Source organism: Magnolia sinica, chromosome 14, assembly GCF_029962835.1.
Source record: "Magnolia sinica isolate HGM2019 chromosome 14, MsV1, whole genome shotgun sequence".
NCBI classification, from domain to species: Eukaryota; Viridiplantae; Streptophyta; class Magnoliopsida; order Magnoliales; family Magnoliaceae; genus Magnolia; species Magnolia sinica.
The window spans coordinates 68195870-68213560 of NC_080586.1; the positions used below are offsets into that span (position 1 = coordinate 68195870).

The following is a 17691-nucleotide window of genomic DNA, read 5'->3' on the forward strand; positions in this document are numbered from 1 at the left end:
AAGAAAATTTTAACCGTGGTATCCAATCACTACTATTTCCTGTAGTGTGGTCCACATAAGATTTAGATCTTCTTTATTTTTTAGATTATGTACTAGAATGATCTATAAAAACGGATGGACGGTGTGGATTTCAGTAAAATTCATCAAGGTGGGCTCCACAGTCAGGGATCCACCGAAGCCGCTCCCGGGCCCACAGAGCTTTTCCAGCACCGACGTGTGTACTGGAGGGTTCACTCCCAAATCCGACTTCGACAACTGACACATGAAACCTACGTATGATTAAAAAAAAACCCGAGCACAATGCACAACTCGGATCGAGGATCATATAACTATAAAGCCCTTTTAATCGCCGAGGAATTTAAAACCTGAAGCAGATAAGCATTTCTCGTGTCCTCTGTTTAATTTTTTCACCAAGACAGCAGCAGCAGCAGCTGAAACTCCTCCATTTCTTCCTTTGATTTTCCGACATGGAAGCAGCTTCCTTACGCCCTAACAATCTCTTTCTCAGTCCCTTCCGACTGAAATCCCTCAAGAAACGGAGTGAGTTTCTCTCTCTCTCTCTCTCTCTCTCCCGTTTGGATTACTGCATGTAAACTGATATATGCATGAGTTCGTTTCTCCAAAAAATTCAGTTTCTGTGCCTATATTTTGAAATTACTTCCCAAAGCAGGGCTCGAACTTGTTTTTTTTTTAGTTCATCGTTTTCTTGTTTTGTTCTAACGCGAGAAAGATAAACTTTTATAGGCCGTGTTTGGGTGCTCAAGTGAGTTGAATTGCAACAATTGAATTCAATAAAGAGTAAATGACTGAAGTTGGAGCTAGTGAGACTTAATTCGTAGTGAGAGAGTATCCCCCAAATTGTAACTCCAGTAGAACCCAAAATGCATGGCGTTGCATTTCAATGCTTTTTCATCGTTATTAATTAATGAGTTGAATGAATTGCTGTTGAGTTCGGCGGAGCATCCAATCTTGGGCTGTCACTGGGTACCCGGACCCGCGGTCTGGGTGCCGGATGGATGGGACCCATAACAGGTCCCTTTCCGGGTCCAATTCCTTGGTCCCATTTAGAAATTGGGTCCTGTATGGGTCCATCATACCGTTGGGCCAGATAAGGTTGAAAGGAGACCACCTCATAAATGCAATACCCAGGCTTTGGATCATTGTCCATATGCAATATCAAGGGTTTGGATTGTCAAACCTGATGGGTACCCACACATGATTGGGTCCAGGTCGGTCCTGAAAAACAAGACCTCGACCTGGCGAGATCCGAACTGATCAGCTTGGGTCCAGGAACTCTAGGACCCAACCCCCATTGATAGCCATAATCCAAATGCAAGCTCTCTCTCTCTATATATATTTTTGGGATGGCCGATTTTACCCTTCTGTTTGGACCCTGGAAACTAGATGATTTACCTATCTTTATGCTGACTAGATGAAAAGGGGAGTTGTGATTAAGATGTTGGTTATGTCAATGAACCAACATGAAGCAAAAGAATATTGTGATAAATTTAGAATGAATCCAATAGATCATAAAGAATTACATCTAATGTGGAAGAATTGAAGCAAGTTAAGAACTTCACATTACATAACACACTGAATATGTGCATATTGATGAAACTAATGATCCGCAATGGATCAACATAGATAAAACCAAAGAACATCAACAATGAATCTAAAAGAACTATGGTATGTTTAGAATAACGCAATCAAGGATAATTGCATAAGAACTAATGGGAAACATAGACTAACAATCAATGTTGTCAAATGGCATAAGTGATCCCGTGTGACCCAAGGGGGTTATGTGCTTATGTGATGGGCATAGCTCCCCATTTTTTTTTTTTCCTTTAAAAAAAAAAGGAAATTTTAAGGAAAATGATTAAAAAGAAAAATTCTGAAAAATTATGTAAAAATACAAGTATAGGGAATTGTTTTTATAGTTTTATTACACACTATTAGACTATAACAAGTCATCTAACAACTACTCAAATGAATACATATACTAAAAAATGTGAAAAAAAAACATGTAAATTTAATTTATGTCATTTTAAGGGAGATTAAGAGTAATAGAGAGAGAGAGAGAGAGAGAGAGAGAGAGAGAGAGAGAGAGAGAGAGAGAGAGAGAGAGAGAGAGAGAGAGAGCCATTGGGAGGTTTTGCCATTGCATATTGTGTATGCAATGGCATAACCGCATAACTATGAGTTATGCGGTCGCATAGTTCTCCATGAGACTGCATAAGCCCCAATGGCATAATAACCTCAATATGCCACCATGGCATATGCAGTCCAGTCCAAAATGGCATATGCGATGGCATAATCACTTAGGGCTTGTTTGGAACACGAGATTAAATGGTATTGAATTGCATTAAGTGGAATTAACATCATTATTACATAATGATTACATGTCTGGAAATACCATGGTGTTTCGACTGTCCAATCCCATGTTTGGGATCAAATTCTTCCTTTCGGGATAACACTATATTAAGTGAAACTTGTGTTTATCGGGATCAAATTCTTCCTCTCGGGAAAACACTATATTAAGTGAAACTTGCGTTTATCGCTGCTGGCCTGTCTTTGGAATATCTGGGGGGAGCGGAATGCCCAATGCTTTAACGACATAGCTAAATTGCGGGGTGATGTTTTTTGGAAGATTAAAAACGACGTGGCGGAATGGGCTTGTAATCTTCATCATTTAGAGTTTAGTTTCTCGACCTAGGATGGGATTGTAATTCTCACTTGTCTTGCATTTTGTTGGCTTGGCAGTTGCCAAGTTCTGTTTGAATAAATATTATTTATAGCTCTTTAAATAAAAAGAAAAAGAAAAAGAAAAAAAAAGAAAAAGAAACAGAAAAAAAGAAAAGAAAAAATGAAAAAAAGTGAAACCCGTATTTGGTGGACCATGGAATTGTAATCAACGAACCATAATTTACAACTGATGTTGGTCACCTGTATGCATATGCAACTTGATTGTTATGTTTAAAGGGCGCATATGGATGGATCGTGTGGATAAAACATATGCATCAATGTGGGGCCCTCATATGTAGTGGATTTCAAAATCCATCAGAAATCTCACCGTATCTCCTGTTGGGACTGGATGATATGATACCTAGATTAATCCAATCCTTCTCATCGTTTCCAAACGCTAGATTGAATTTACATTGGACCAAATGCAATTCCATACTACCTAATCCCACCGAATCCCACGTTTCAAGTAGGCTATTATGCGATCGCATATGACATCACTGCTAACAAGAGATAAATATCTAGATTTAAATTAGAAACAAATTCATATTTGCAAAGGAATCATAATGTCTATGTAATTAGTATGAAAAATTCCGATCTACGAGCAGAGGATACAACAATCTAAATGTATATAAAAAAGAAACTTGGATTCGTAGGAGAATCTTGGTGTCGGAATGAATAGCATGAACAAATTCAGATTTGTAAGTATTCACAAGATCCAATTTTGCAAACTAGGGATACAAGAGCATGCAGAAGTTTAGATTCTTTAAACAAGAGACACAAGCATCTAGAGTATGCATAAATCTAGATTTTGTAAACAAGAAATGCCAGCATCTATCAGCTTTAAACAAGTATTCTAGATCAGTGCAAAAATCTATATTGAACTACATAAAAGCATGGGTTTAATTAGGATAACTGAAGTGATATACATATCTTATGTACGTAATAAACAAGAGAGTTGAGTGGGTTCTATCTTCCCCAGATTTATCGAATCAGCACCCGTGTTCATTGTTTGCGAGAAGCTGCTTGGAGAGGCCTTTTGTGTTGTTGCAGAGTCAACTGTCGAACCGTGATGAAGGATGGTGGGCTACCGAGTCCCTGTACGAATAGTGGAATGAATGCTGCATTTGAGTTGGCCCAATGAGATTGGGGTTAAAAGGAAAAAAGAGAAAATTGTAGGGATATGTAAGAAAAGAAGAAATAAATAGAGATGTAGAGGAAGTGGGACCGAGGAAGAGAATGCTCTTGTAGAGATGATGAGTGATGAAAAGGAAAAAAGTACAAGTTGGAAAATTTTGCTGATGATTAAGATGGTTGTGTATGGAGGTAGAAGGTGATCAAAATGAGGAGTTTCTTCCTCCTTTTATAGAGGAACAGAGGATCTCATAGACATTAGAGTGTTGTCTTTGCTTTTCCAAAATGGGAGAGGGGAAAATTTGGGGCAAATCCTGTGGATCACGGGATTTGCGTGATGGTTGTGATGTAGGACCAATGCATGAACTCAAATAATGTGAGAGGTCAATCAACGAATTTAAATTAATTAATGGAAACTATAAATCTTGCTACCATCATCACAAATATCAAGATTCTAAAAGGAAATTATGCATAGTTTAAGCCTAGGTTTCCAAGCATCATCCTACAAGACTATTGAAAATGAGAAACCAGGATCTAATGGATGTAGAAACATCCACATAGCATAGGGTTAAACCTATTTTAAGGAGGAAGGTCTAATACTACCTAGGGTTTACTAGATTTGGGTGTGGGTGAGGCTAGGGCTTAGGGAAATTGGGGAAAACTTGTACTTATGTTTAATTGGGTAAATTGGGTAAAGTGGTTAAAAGGTTTAGGTATTAGGAGATGGGAAATAGGGTTTTGGATGTAGGGAATTTAGGGATTTGGGTTTAATTGCAGGTTTTGAAGATTTGGAGTTTGGTAACTTGGGGAAATTGAAAGATATGGGATTTTTAGGTTTAGTGTTATAGTTTTGGACAAGGGAAGGTAGGGTTTTAGAGGAAGGGTTTAAAGGGGTAAGGGGGACTAGGGGATTGGCTGTACGGACCAGCCCATGGGCTCGCATGCGTGGTCGTACGATCACACGTGTGGGGTCCGGTCGGCTAGGGTTTGGTCCGTAACTTTAGGGCGTGTTTGGTTCGTGGAATTGAATGGTATTGAATTGTATTAGATGGGATTAATATCATGTTTGGAAATGCCATGGTACCATCCAATCCCATGTTTGGGATAAAAGTTTTGCTACGGAAAACACAGGATAAAGCAAAACATTGTTTGGTGGACCATGAAATTGTAATCAATGGACCAAATTCACAACAAATGTCATTCAATTGTACACATATATAACCAGAATGTCACGTGTAAACGGTGTATATGGATGGACGACATGGATAGACGCATGCATCAATGTGGGGCACACATGTATAGAGTATTTCAAAATCCACGGAATTCCTGCGTGGGACCAAATGCAATTCCATCCCACCTAATCCTATCCTTTCCAATCCTCTCCAAATGCTAGATGGAATTGCATGGGACCGGATGCAATTCTCTCCCACCTAATCCCATCTAATACCGTATGCTAAATGCCCCCTTAGGGTTTCGAGGAAAAATGATGATGAAGAAGAAAGAAAGGTGTTGGAAGATGTTTTGTATGAAGAACTAAGGAGATTTCAACAAAATATCCTGCATGAAGAAGAAAAAACTCAAAGATGGATAACTGGAAGCCTTGCACTCCTGTGTGATTGAAGATGAGCATTGCACCGATCTTCGTTCCAAATTGCATGGAACAAGTCTTCACATCGCATGAAGAAGAAGAAACAAAGGAACTTTGTTTTTATTTATTTATTTATTTTGGAGAGAAAATGATCCCCCCCCCCTCTCTCTTTGTATAGTCTCAAGACTTTTCAAAATTACAAATTAAACCCTGTTTTAATGACTTTGACCAAAATAACTATAGTCTAATAAAAAATCAAATAAAATCGCTCATAAGGTGTTCAAAACATAAGTCAACCATGAAGTAAATCTTAAAACATAATTATGTCCTATGATGACAAGAATGGTCTACAATCAACGGCCCAATCATATAATCCTTGCAATCCAACGGTCTGATCGTTACGTCCCTCAAATCAAACGGTCCAAATCACTCCCTAAAGCAACCCTTGTGCACATTCCCAGTGTGGGGTCTTCCAGATGCTCGCACATACACACGGGGTCATGGATACTCGCCTAGCCATAGAGAAATTGGTGTGGCCCGCCTCATCCTCTGATACGTACGCAAATGTGATGTCCTTATAAACTCTCCTTGGTTGAGAAGAGTTTGCCTTTAGCAGACTAAAACTCTTGCAATGCTCTAGGATGTCGGGATTCAAAGTCTGCAGCTCTACCTCTATAATTCAGGTGCTATCCAAAATCGGTCTGTGCTTTCACTTGACGAGGATTTTTTGAAATCCCCCATGGCAAGTGGAAACCGCTTGTGCATACAGTATATCTTCGACTTGTTCACTTCGAGCAGGCAAGGAGGGTAAGGGTGGCAAAGGCTGGGATGATTGGTTAGGTAGGGGCCATAGGTTAGGGACTGGATCATGGTCTGTGGGAGGGTTTGAAAAATAATAAAAAGGTGAAGTAGCAGGACCCTTGTATCGTATTAGATCTTCCACATTAAAAGTAGAGCTTATTCACATGGTTGGTGGAAGGTCTACTACAAATGCATTAGGATCCAATTTTTATAGTATTTTGTATGGTCCCGCACTATGCGTTTGCAATTTTTTAACAACCCCATGTGGAAACCGTTTAGGCCTCATACGAACCATGACATAATCTCCTACATGAATTCCTAAAATCTGTGATGAGAATAAGCAAATGCTTTATATTTTCATTACTTAAGTTATTCCACTTCCTGATCTCACTATGCAACTCATGTATGTAACGTGCAAACTCATGTGCTGACTCATATGGCCCATGGGACACATGCATAGGTATGAGATCTACGTGTTTTCTAGGTTTGTAGCCATGCACAACCTTAAATGGACTCATGTCTTTGGACCTATTAATAGAACTATTATAAGCTAACTCAGCTATAATCAAAATAATATCCCAAGTTCTAATGTGATCACCCACAAGGCATCTAAGCAAATTTCCAAGACTCCTATTGATGACCTTAGTCTGACTGTCTATTTGAGGATGATAGGCACATGAAAATTGAAGCCTTGTCCCCTTCATGTGCCATAGTGTCTTCCAAAAATACCTCATAAAACATACATCATGTTCAGACACTATGGTCTTAGTTAGACCATGTAAACGTACTACCTTCCCAAAGAAAACTTTAGCCACATTGGAGGCATTTGACGGTTTCGAGCACGGAATGAAATGGGCCATTTTGGAAAAAATGGTCCCCAACTACAAATACAAAATTGTGTTTCTTGATAGTCTTAGGTGAACCCAACATGAAATCCATACTAATGTCCTGCCATGGAGCATGGGGCACTGGCAAAGGCGTATACAATTTTGTATTTCACTTTCTTTGCTTTGCTAGTTGACAAGTCTTGCACTGCCCAATTATCTTGGCTACATCTCACTTGAGACTTGGCCAATAAAACTTATCCTCTACAAGGGCAATAGTCTTGTCACTCTCCAAATGACCGGCTACTTTTGCATGAAGTTACCAAACTAGGAAATCACGGAGGGAAGTACGGGGAATGCAAAGTCATTCACCTTTAAATAGGAACTCATTGATGATGACAAACCCACGACTGTCGCTCAACTAACCATCTCGTAGTGACGCGTACAACTCACAAAAGTTTGGGCATATAGGATACTCTTCTCTCAGCCACTCAAACTTAATCATTTCCATACTCATACTCTGGAGTAGTACCACACGATGACTAGGGGCATCAACATGTTTGTTCTCGACCCCAGCGTTATGTTTAGAAACGAAATAATATTCCTGAAGAAATTGGATCCATTTAGCATGCCTAGGGTTTAGTTTCTTCAGGGAATTGAGGTAACGTAAGGCCTCGAGGTAAGAGAACAAGACAAATTCTTGCGATAATAAATAATGCTGCCAATGGCGCAAGGACTGGACGATCTTATAGAACTCTTTGTCATAGGTGGAATACTGTTGCTTTACCTCATTCAACTTCTCACTAAAATAAGCAGCGGGGTGCCCTTCCTGACTAAGCACTCCACCTATACCTACCCCAATGCATCACACGCAGTGTTTGAAGTATTGGTATCGCTACAAGTTTCATTGGCTCGGGATATGGAAGCAATATTGATATCGCCAATAATATCGGTGATAACTGGAAATACGGGAAAACATGGGAAAAACAGTAGAATTTTCAATGAAACTTCAGGAGATGCTAAAATACACATTTGCATATTTAGGAATAAAAATTTGCAGAATGTAGACATAATAAATTTCCATTTAATGGAGGATTAAAAGCATATGTTGTCGTAATTAGTCTAACCATCCCATCTATCCCATCTAACCATCCAATCATCCATCCAAAAATCCATCAGTATTGAAGAATATCGACAACTCACGATATTTTACCAAGAAATCATCAGCAACTAAAAAGGAAATGAAAGATTGTGGTCTTGATATCGCGCATATTGTGGTAACGATAATATTGAGATATTATCAATATTAGCAATGACAAATTGTAAATTGCATGCAACAATGTGCTCATCAAAAAACAGAAATAGAAATTTTTTTAATAAACAAACTTTCTGTAATATCTCTATGTTGATGATATTATTGAAATATCACCGATACACTTGTGATACAAGCGTCACGACATCACCTAAAATTTACATAGTAAAAAATATTGGTGATATTGATACATTAGCAATACAAGTGATGCCTGGAATTTACACAATTGAAAATATTGGTGATATCGATATGTTAGCGATACTTAGTACATTGCTTATGCCTGGAATTTACACTTGAAAATATTGGTGATATTGATACGTTGGTAATACTTGGTACATTGCTTATGCTTAGGATTTTTAATACTACTAGTGTTATCGGTATCGCCAAGCTAGAGATTACGATAATATCGGAGATAATTTAAACAATGATCACACGCAACTTCAAAGACTTTAGAAAAGTCTGGAAGGCGCATGTCGCGAGCCTCACTCATGTTGCCCTTTATCTCCATAAATGCTTTAGAGGCAGCTTTAGTCCATACAAACTCCCATTTCTTTATGCAATCCATGATGGGAGCCATGATGGAACTAAACCCTCTAATGAACCGCCTATAAAAGTTGCTAAGCCATGAAAGCTTCATACTTTGTGAATATTGCGCGGTTCAAGCCACTCAACTATAGCGCCGACCTTCTCAGGATCTGCTCTCATACCCTTAGATGATTCTATGAACCCTAAGAAGATAACACTCTTTGACATGAATGTGCACTTCTTGAAGTTGACATAAAACTTTTCAGTTCCGAGGACCCCGCAAACTTGCCTTAGATGGTGGAGATGTTGTTCCTTTGATGTGCTATAGATAAGAATGTTATTAAAATACACTACAAGGAACTTACCCATAAACGGTCTCAACACTTGGGTCATTACTCTCATAAATGTGGTCGGGGCGTTAGTCAAGCCAAAGGGCATGACTAGCCACTTGTATAGCCCATCATTCGTCTTGAAGGCTGTCTTCTACTCATCTCCTGGGCATATATGTATTTTGTGATATCCGCTCTTGAGGTCAATCTTCGAAAAGATGGCGGCACCCGCCATCACGTCTAACATATTATTAAGACGCGGTATGGGAAATCGATACTTGACCGTGATTTTATTGATGGCTCTATTGTCCACACACATTCACCACGTGCCGTCTTTCTTAGGCATGAGAAGCGCCGACATGACACACAAACTTAAACTCTCTTGAATGAAACCCTTCCTAAGGAGCTCATCTACCTGCTTCTTCAATTCTGCATTCTTCGTAGGGTTCATTCGATAATGAGGGTTTGGTAGAGTCGCCCCAGGGATAAGATCAATGGCATGCTGGATGTCCCTCATGGGTGGAAGCTCATCTGGTAAGTCCTTTGGGAATACATCATGAAACTCATCTAGAATTGGATTCACCTTAGGGGGTCCCTCTACACTAATCTCGGGTGTAACTTCTCTAGCCACTAAGGCGTACACTATCGAATCTACTTTAACCTCTCTCTCAAACTCCTTGGCGTTGATAACATGAAGTGACTTAGGTTGGGATCTCCTCGTATCCCTTGGGTCACTCAACTTTTCCCCAACTTTCTTCCCCGAATTGCCTTTTAGTGGGAGAGGAACAAGAGTGATCTTCTTGCCCTAATGCATGAATGAACACACATTCGAGCGGCCATATATCGTCACATCGCGTTTAATAACCAAGGCCGTCCTAAAATGATGCGTCCAACATCCATGGGCAAAACGTTGCACCACAACGAATCTGAATAGGATCCAAAATGAACAGGCACAAGACATCGCTGGGTAACATGTATGGAAGATGCGTCAATGCATGAGACTCTAAAGGGCTGAGGGTGCAGTTCGGGTTTCAAACCCAAACGGGATAACGTGCTATTGAAGACCACATTGTACAGCTACCACTATCGACGACCACCTTGGAATTCTTCTCCCCACATTTTGCATAGGTGTAAAAAATCATAGTCCGACGCCAGTCATTATGCTCTATAGCATTGGTCAAGGCGCACCTGACTACTGTAAGTGGTGTGGTCTCTTCTTCCTTTACTTCCTCATCACTAGCACCGGTGATATTAGGCTGATAGACTTCTTCTTTAAAAACACCCTCACCTTCACCAATCACTAGGGCCCTGTTCCTCTCTTTTGAGGGACCCTGATGCGCAAAGTGACCAAATCCATGACAATTGAAGCATCATGTTTGCTCACCTCCCCTAGAGCTAGCACTTGCCATCCCTTTTCCTTTGGCATCTTTAGAGTTAGACTAGGAACCAACTTGGGGTTTGGATTGACTCCCTACGTTAGATTTAGTCCCTTGAGGATAAGTCTTGACACTTGGATCCCAAGAGTCATAACGCCTACCAACTGGTGCTTTGAGATAGGACTTGATGTCTTGCACCACTTGGTACATGTGCTCCATGTCAAACAACCATTTACTCTAAAAACTTAAGCTGTCAGAGTTTAGTGTATCAATGTATATCAAGGGACTTTATCACTCCAACACCCGCCTGCACGTGCAGGGTGGGAACTTCGCATGAGAACATATTGACAAGGGTGGAGGGACACTCACACCATAAATAGGCCGGGCTTATTTCCCGGGCCCTGGGCTGGACCTGATTTTTCCTGACCCCCCTTGGGAGAATAATATATTAGCGAGGCATATTTGCTGCTCTTGAGATTCGAACACAGGACCTTCCTCTCTGATACCATGTCAAACAATCATTTACTTTAAAAGCTTAAGTTGTCTGAGTTTGGTGCATCAATTTATATCAAGGGACTTTATCACTCCAACACCCCCCCCCCCCGGCACGCACGTGCGAGGTGGGAACTCCACACGGGAACAGACTGACAAGGTTGAAGGGACACTCACACCATAAATAGGCTGGGCTTATTTCCCTGGCCCTGATACCATGTCAAACAACCATTTACTCCAAAAGCTTAAGCTGCTAGAGTTTGGTGTATCAATGTATGTCAAGGGACTTTATCACTCCACTCCAATGTGCCAACGTCACGAGATAAAGTTCTCGTTGGATCTTGAATCGAAGGCCCATCTTGAATCTAGACAATGTAATCATTAGGTCTTCCTCAACGTCACATCGCATCATGTATTCATCAAACTTGGCGATATAGTCTGACATAGTCATGGGTCCTTGGCGCAAGGCTTGCCACTGGTCTAGGAGCCTCTGGCGATAAGAGAGGGATATACTTTTCTTTAAGGACGTCTTTCATCTCAGCCCAGTGCGCAACCAGGGGTTCTCCTCTCCTTTTAATTTTATGCTCCATGTTGGTGCAAAAAAGTTTGGCCTGGCCCACCAGCTTCATCTAGGCAAATCTCACTTGATGAGCATCAGACATATCATACAACTCAAAATAGTGATCCATGTCTGCCACCCAATGAAGGAATGCTTTGGGGTCCATGCGACCATCAAAACTGGGAACCTCAACTTTTACACCCTTTATGACTTGCGCGTTTGGATCATGATGGTAATGATGTTCCTCATGTTGTGGTTGCACTTATGCTCGACCATGACCAATACCTTGGCCACGCCCCTGCCCCTGCTATCAACTTGATCTCCAGCTTGAGATCGAACATCTTCCCTAGTGTCGGGGTTTGCCTGTAGGGAGGCCTCAAGTTTATTGACACGTGCATTGGTCGTGGCCAATTGAGTAGTAGTCGTCCTATTGTGCTCTTCAATGGCTGTCAGACAGTGGTTGATAGCATTAAGGGCTTCAACAATCTGCTCTAGATTCATTGTGGGATGTAGACCAAAGTCACGTCCAGAACAAGTGGGCATACACAAGGGAACTTTAAAAGGAAAAGCTAGATCTTAGGATAATGTTATGACAATGATAAAACCAACCTAGAGATCAAATTGGACACACTAGAAACACTAATATGAAAATTCAGCAAACCGTTACCTTCAAATATTATGTTGAAAATTCAGCAGGACGGTAATCTGAGAGTACCAAACTGAAAATTCAGCAAGAGTGTCATATGAAAATTACAAACTAAAAATTCAGCAAGGTGACAACTTGAGATTACTATGCTGAAAATTCAGCAATGGTATAAGTGGAACGCTCTCTGAAAATTCAGCAATAGAATACTCCAAATTATGAAAAAAAAATCAGCAATATGATCATAGATCCTATATGCAATGTATGCTCTACTAACCCTAGATGTGACTCTAATCTAAGTGCAACACAAAAATCCTATGCTAAGCCTATGGGCTCTAATACCAAATTTGATGCAGGACCAATCCATGATCTCAAATAATGTGAGAGATCAATCAACAAATTTAAATTAATTAATGAAAACTATAAATCTTGCTAACATCATCACAAATATCAAGATTCTAAAAGGAAATCATGCATAGTTCAAGTCTAGGTTGCCAAACATCATCCTATAAGACCATTAAACATGAGAAACTAGGATTGGATGGATGTAGAAACATCCACATAGCATTGGGTTAAACCTATTTTAAGAAGGAGGGTCTAATATGACCTAGGGTTTACTAGATTTGGGTGTGGGTTAGGCTAGGGTTTAGGGAAATTGGGGAAAACTTTGAATTAGGGTTTAATTGGGTAAATTGGGTAAGGAGGTTAAAGGATTTAGGTATTAGGAGATGGGAAATAGGGTTTTGGATGTAGGGAATTTAGGGATTTGGGATTAATTGAAGGTTTTGAAGATCTAGAGTTTGGTAACTTGGGGAAATTGAAAGATTTGGGATTTTTAGGTTTAGTGTTATAGTTCTGGACAAGGGAAGATAGGGTTTTAGAGGAAGGGTTCAAAGGGGCAAGGGGGACTAGGGGATTGGTCGCATGGACTGGCCCATGGGCTCGCATGCATGGTCATACGATCAAACGTGTGGGGTCCGGTTGACTAGGGTTTGGTCCGTAACTTTAGGGTTTTGAGGAAAAAAGATGATAAAGAAGAAATAAAGGTGACAGAAGATGTTTTGGATGAAGAACTAAGGATATTTCAACAAAATACATTGCACGAAGAAGAAAAAGCTCAAAGATGGATAATTGTAAGCCTTGCACTCCCGTGTGATTGAAGCCGAGCATCGCACCGATCTTCGTTCCAAATCGCATGGAACAAGTCTTCACATCGCATGAAGAAGAAGAAACAAAGGAACTTTGTTTTTTTAAATTTTTTATTGGAGAGAAAATCCACCATTAAGGAGGTCACACGCTCCCCCCCTCTTTATATAGTCTGAAGACTTTTTAAAATTACAAATTAAACCCTGTTTTAATGACTTTGACCAAGATAACCTTAGTCTAATGAAAAATCAAATAAAATAACTCATAAGGTGTTCAAAAAATAAATCATTCATAAACTAAATCCTAAAACATGATTATGTCCTATGATGACAAGAATGGTCCATGATCAATGGCCCGATTATGTAATCCATGTGTTCCAACGGCTCGATCATGTAATCTATGTGATCGTCACATCCCTCAAATCCAACTATCCAAATCACTCCCTAAAGCAACCCATGTGCACCTTCCCAGTGTGGGGTCTTCCAGATGCTCGCACATGCACATGGGGTCATGGATACTCGCCACTGCAGGGGTATTTTTACACCGGGTTCGAGTGGTGTGGCCTGTGGGATGTTTGGGGCACAATCGGGTGGACGACCCATGTGAGGTGGGTGGCTCATGTGAGGCGGGCCCCACCCGTGTGAAGTGGGTGGCTCGTGTGAAGCAAAACCCATGTGAAGTGGGGTCCATCAGGAGGGTTTAGTTGAGGTCCTAAACCATGGGATGTAGGGCTTGGGCTATGAGATAAAGGGATTGATTCGCCTAGCCACAAAGAAACCAGTACGGCCCGTCTCCTCCTCTGATACGTATGCAAATGTGTATGCGATGTGATGTCCTCATCAGGCTGTGAAGAGATCGATGGATTCAAAGAATTTTTGAGGGTTCTGGTATTTAGAGTTTGAAGTATTGGCTAACAAGAGATAAAAATCTAGGTTTTAATTAGAATCACATTCAGAGTTGCATAGTTATCGTACTGTTCATATAATTAGTTTGAAAAATTCAGAATTAGAAGCAAGATATACAACAATCTAGATGTATCTTGAAAGCAAATTTGATTTGCAGGATAATCCTAGGTCTTTTTAGACACAAGAAATTCAATATGTGGATGTGGAAAAGTTAATGATTATCTAATGATTGTTTCCATCAGCACTGTTGGAAAAGGGTTTCCATTTTTAGGGATCTTGTTTGGATAGCAAACGGGAATCCCAGTTTCATTAGACAACGATCACTTGCACCTTAAGCTAGAGAATCATGATTGTGGATAAGGCTAATGATTACTTTGGGAATCCATTTATCCAAATAGCCACTGCTGTCTTGTCAAAGGAATCTGGTTTCTTTTCCCTTTTGGATTCCACATATCTGAGCACGCTCTAATGTTCAAATAAATAGCGAACAAATTTTGATTTGTAAATAATAGATACAAGAGCATGCACAAATGCCAATTTTGGGAAGAAGGGATACGAGAGTATGCACAAAATCAGATAAGAGACAAGCATCTAAAGTGTGCGCAAATGCGGATCTTTTAAACAGGAGGTACCGACATCTACTTGCTTTAAACAATAATTATTCTAGATCAATACAGGACTCTATATCAAACTACATAAAAGCCCAAGTTTATTGGGATAGATGGAGTAGTATAGAGATCTTATGCATCTAATATAAAGAGCGAGTCAAGTGTGTTGTGAGTCTTGTGACTTCCCTAGTTTAAATCTGCGCCTGTGGTTACCGTTCATTGATCATGAAAAGTTGAGAGAGGCTTTTTCATGTTTGTGCAAAGTCAACTGTTGGTCCGTAACATGATGTGGGATGGTGGGCGATTGAGGTCTTGTTCAAACACTGGAATGAGTGTTGCATTTGAGTTGCCCCAATGAGATTGGGGTTAAAAAGAAAAGAAAAGGGTAAAATCAGAGAGATGTTAAAAGGATGAAATATATAGAGATATAATGGTAGTGGGTTGAGGAAGAGGAAGCCCATGCATAGATGATGAGTGAAAAGAAAAAAAGGAACAGAAGATGGAAAGTTTTGTCGACGATGAAGAGAAGTCATGTATGGAGGTAGAATCATGGTTTGAAGATTCATTAGAGTTTGGCACAACACGACTGATCAATCTAGACTTTGTCAAACCTGGGTCAAGTCGATACTCCGAATTTCACGAGGCGGAGTAGACTCGGTGTATTCTGTCCAACTTGGATGAGTCGCTTGAGACTCTAGCAGGTTAGTCTGAGTGAGTCCTATGAGGGTTTTTTTTTTTTTTTTTTTTTTTTTGTGATTTTCTTCCATTTTGCCTCCAAAACCTGGATCTAGGTTATTAAAGTCTCTAGAGATGATTTAGGAGCTTCTTGAAAATTAGTAATTCAATAAAAATATTTTATTAAAAATCAATCAGGTAGCTGTTCAATATTTCATCACAATGAATTGGTATGTATTGCATTTTAGGTGACATGTTAACTTTATTTTATCTTGAAATCGGCATATATCATTTATATATATATATATATTTGTTTTTTTTATCTATATATATTTTTTTCCTTATATTTTGATAAAAAAGGGGATGGGACTCAGCCTAACTCAGTCGAGTCACCCTCAACTCATCTACTACAACTCGACTAAGGACAAAATGAATAAGTCTGAGTTATTAGTCTTAAAACTGTGGTAGAAGATGGCCGAAATGAGGGGTTTCTTTGTTGTTTGATAGAGGAAGAGACTTACAACACATTAATGGATGGAAATTTGCATCATGGTCATTGATTATTTTGTGCCTTAATAAAATCTCGTTGAATTACTGGATGAAACTTGTTGGTTTGACAAGTGCTTCTGTATCTTTGCACTGGCATGCAGGTGGACTGGCTGAATGTAATCTCCGGCCGAATCATGTTTTTTATACGAGAACCTACTTTTCTTTGGTGGCCCATCCGTCATGTTCCTTCAAAAGGAATTCCGTGTTCTTCAGTCACCACTCTTCACTAAACTGGAGCTGGAGATTTTCTGTTTTTTGTTCAGATAAACTTCAGAGCAACTACGCCAATAACGAGGCCATTTCTTTACAGTCTTCTATGCTAGAACTTACTCCTATGGTACCAGAGGCTGGAACAGATTTGCTTGATTCACATGATGTTGGTGACAGTACAAGCTCGCAAACCAGGCCCAAAAAGTTCAAGAATAGATTCTTAACTTTTGTTCGTTTGGGATCTGTGGTCAATGGTGCTGCTGAATCTTTCTTCAAGAGTGAAATACGTCGAAGGTTATTTGTAACTGCAGTATTGATTTTAGTTAGCCGAGTAGGCTATTTCATACCATTACCTGGCTTTGATAGGCGGTTGATACCTGAAGACTACCTTAGCTTTATTTCTGGATCTGTTGGTAAGTTCTTTCTTTATATCTGCAAACTTAGGAGTTTTGGTTAGTTCTTAGTTCTATCTTTTTAAATAAGTAGTTTTATCGTATTGACAAAAGAAAGTTTGCATTTCATTGCTTTGTTTCATTCTAGAAAAGTCTGATGCATTGCAAAATGTTTTATTACTAGATGGAACTCATTCTACCACAACTTTTTTGGGAGAACATAAAGATATGAGAGAAGTTTGAAGCTACACATTTGGTGCAGTTGGAAACAACAATTGGCTCCAAATCTTGGTTTCTCTGACCCCGAAACCACAGGATAATTGAGAATCAATGATTAGAAAGAAAATGCAGGCTTGAATAACGAATGGAGAAACAATGGTTTGGAATTTCCCAACAATCTATCCAAGTGCTAGTGATAATGTGATATTCAAAGCCCCGTCTCTTCGACCAAGAGCAATCATAAAGCGTAAAAGCTGAATTTTATTTCTCTAAAGCAGCCGTCATGTTTACACGTCCCCTTAGAGACTATTTATAAGAGTAAATGAAACAAGAGACTGCTAATGTGATGTGATTTGACTTAATTGCCCCTACTTAAGTACCTTTCTCTCTAATTGATGGCACTTTAGGCTCTTCACTTAATTTTTAAAATGTAAGAAAAACAAAACAAAGTCAAATGTTTGGCAGCCGTGCTTTATGGGACAAAATGTTGGGTAGTTAAGGGATAACATGTTCATAGGATGAGCGTAGCTGAAATGAAGATCTTGAGATGGATGAGTGGCAACTAGCAAGACGGGGAAGGATAGGATTGGAAATGCATGCGTTCGAGGGGACTTAGAAGTAGCACCGGTAGATAATAAGATGAGGGAAAGTAGACTTAGGTGCCA

General features: G+C 39.7%; 1 protein-coding gene across 5 annotated transcripts in view; it reads left to right on the plus strand.

Moving 5' to 3' along the window:
- The first annotated feature begins 312 nt into the window (after positions 1-312).
- LOC131226067 (preprotein translocase subunit SCY2, chloroplastic) overlaps positions 313-17691 on the plus strand; it is a 77863-nt gene continuing 60484 nt past the window's right edge. For 4 of the 5 annotated variants that reach the window (XM_058221735.1, XM_058221736.1, XM_058221739.1 and 1 more), the window contains exons 1-2: positions 313-540; positions 16307-16828. In XM_058221735.1, coding sequence (XP_058077718.1) covers positions 468-540; positions 16307-16828 — 595 coding nt within the window. In that variant the 5' untranslated portion in view covers positions 313-467. The remainder of the gene's footprint in view (positions 541-16306; positions 16829-17691) is intronic. The other variant, XM_058221740.1, reaches the window with a different exon arrangement.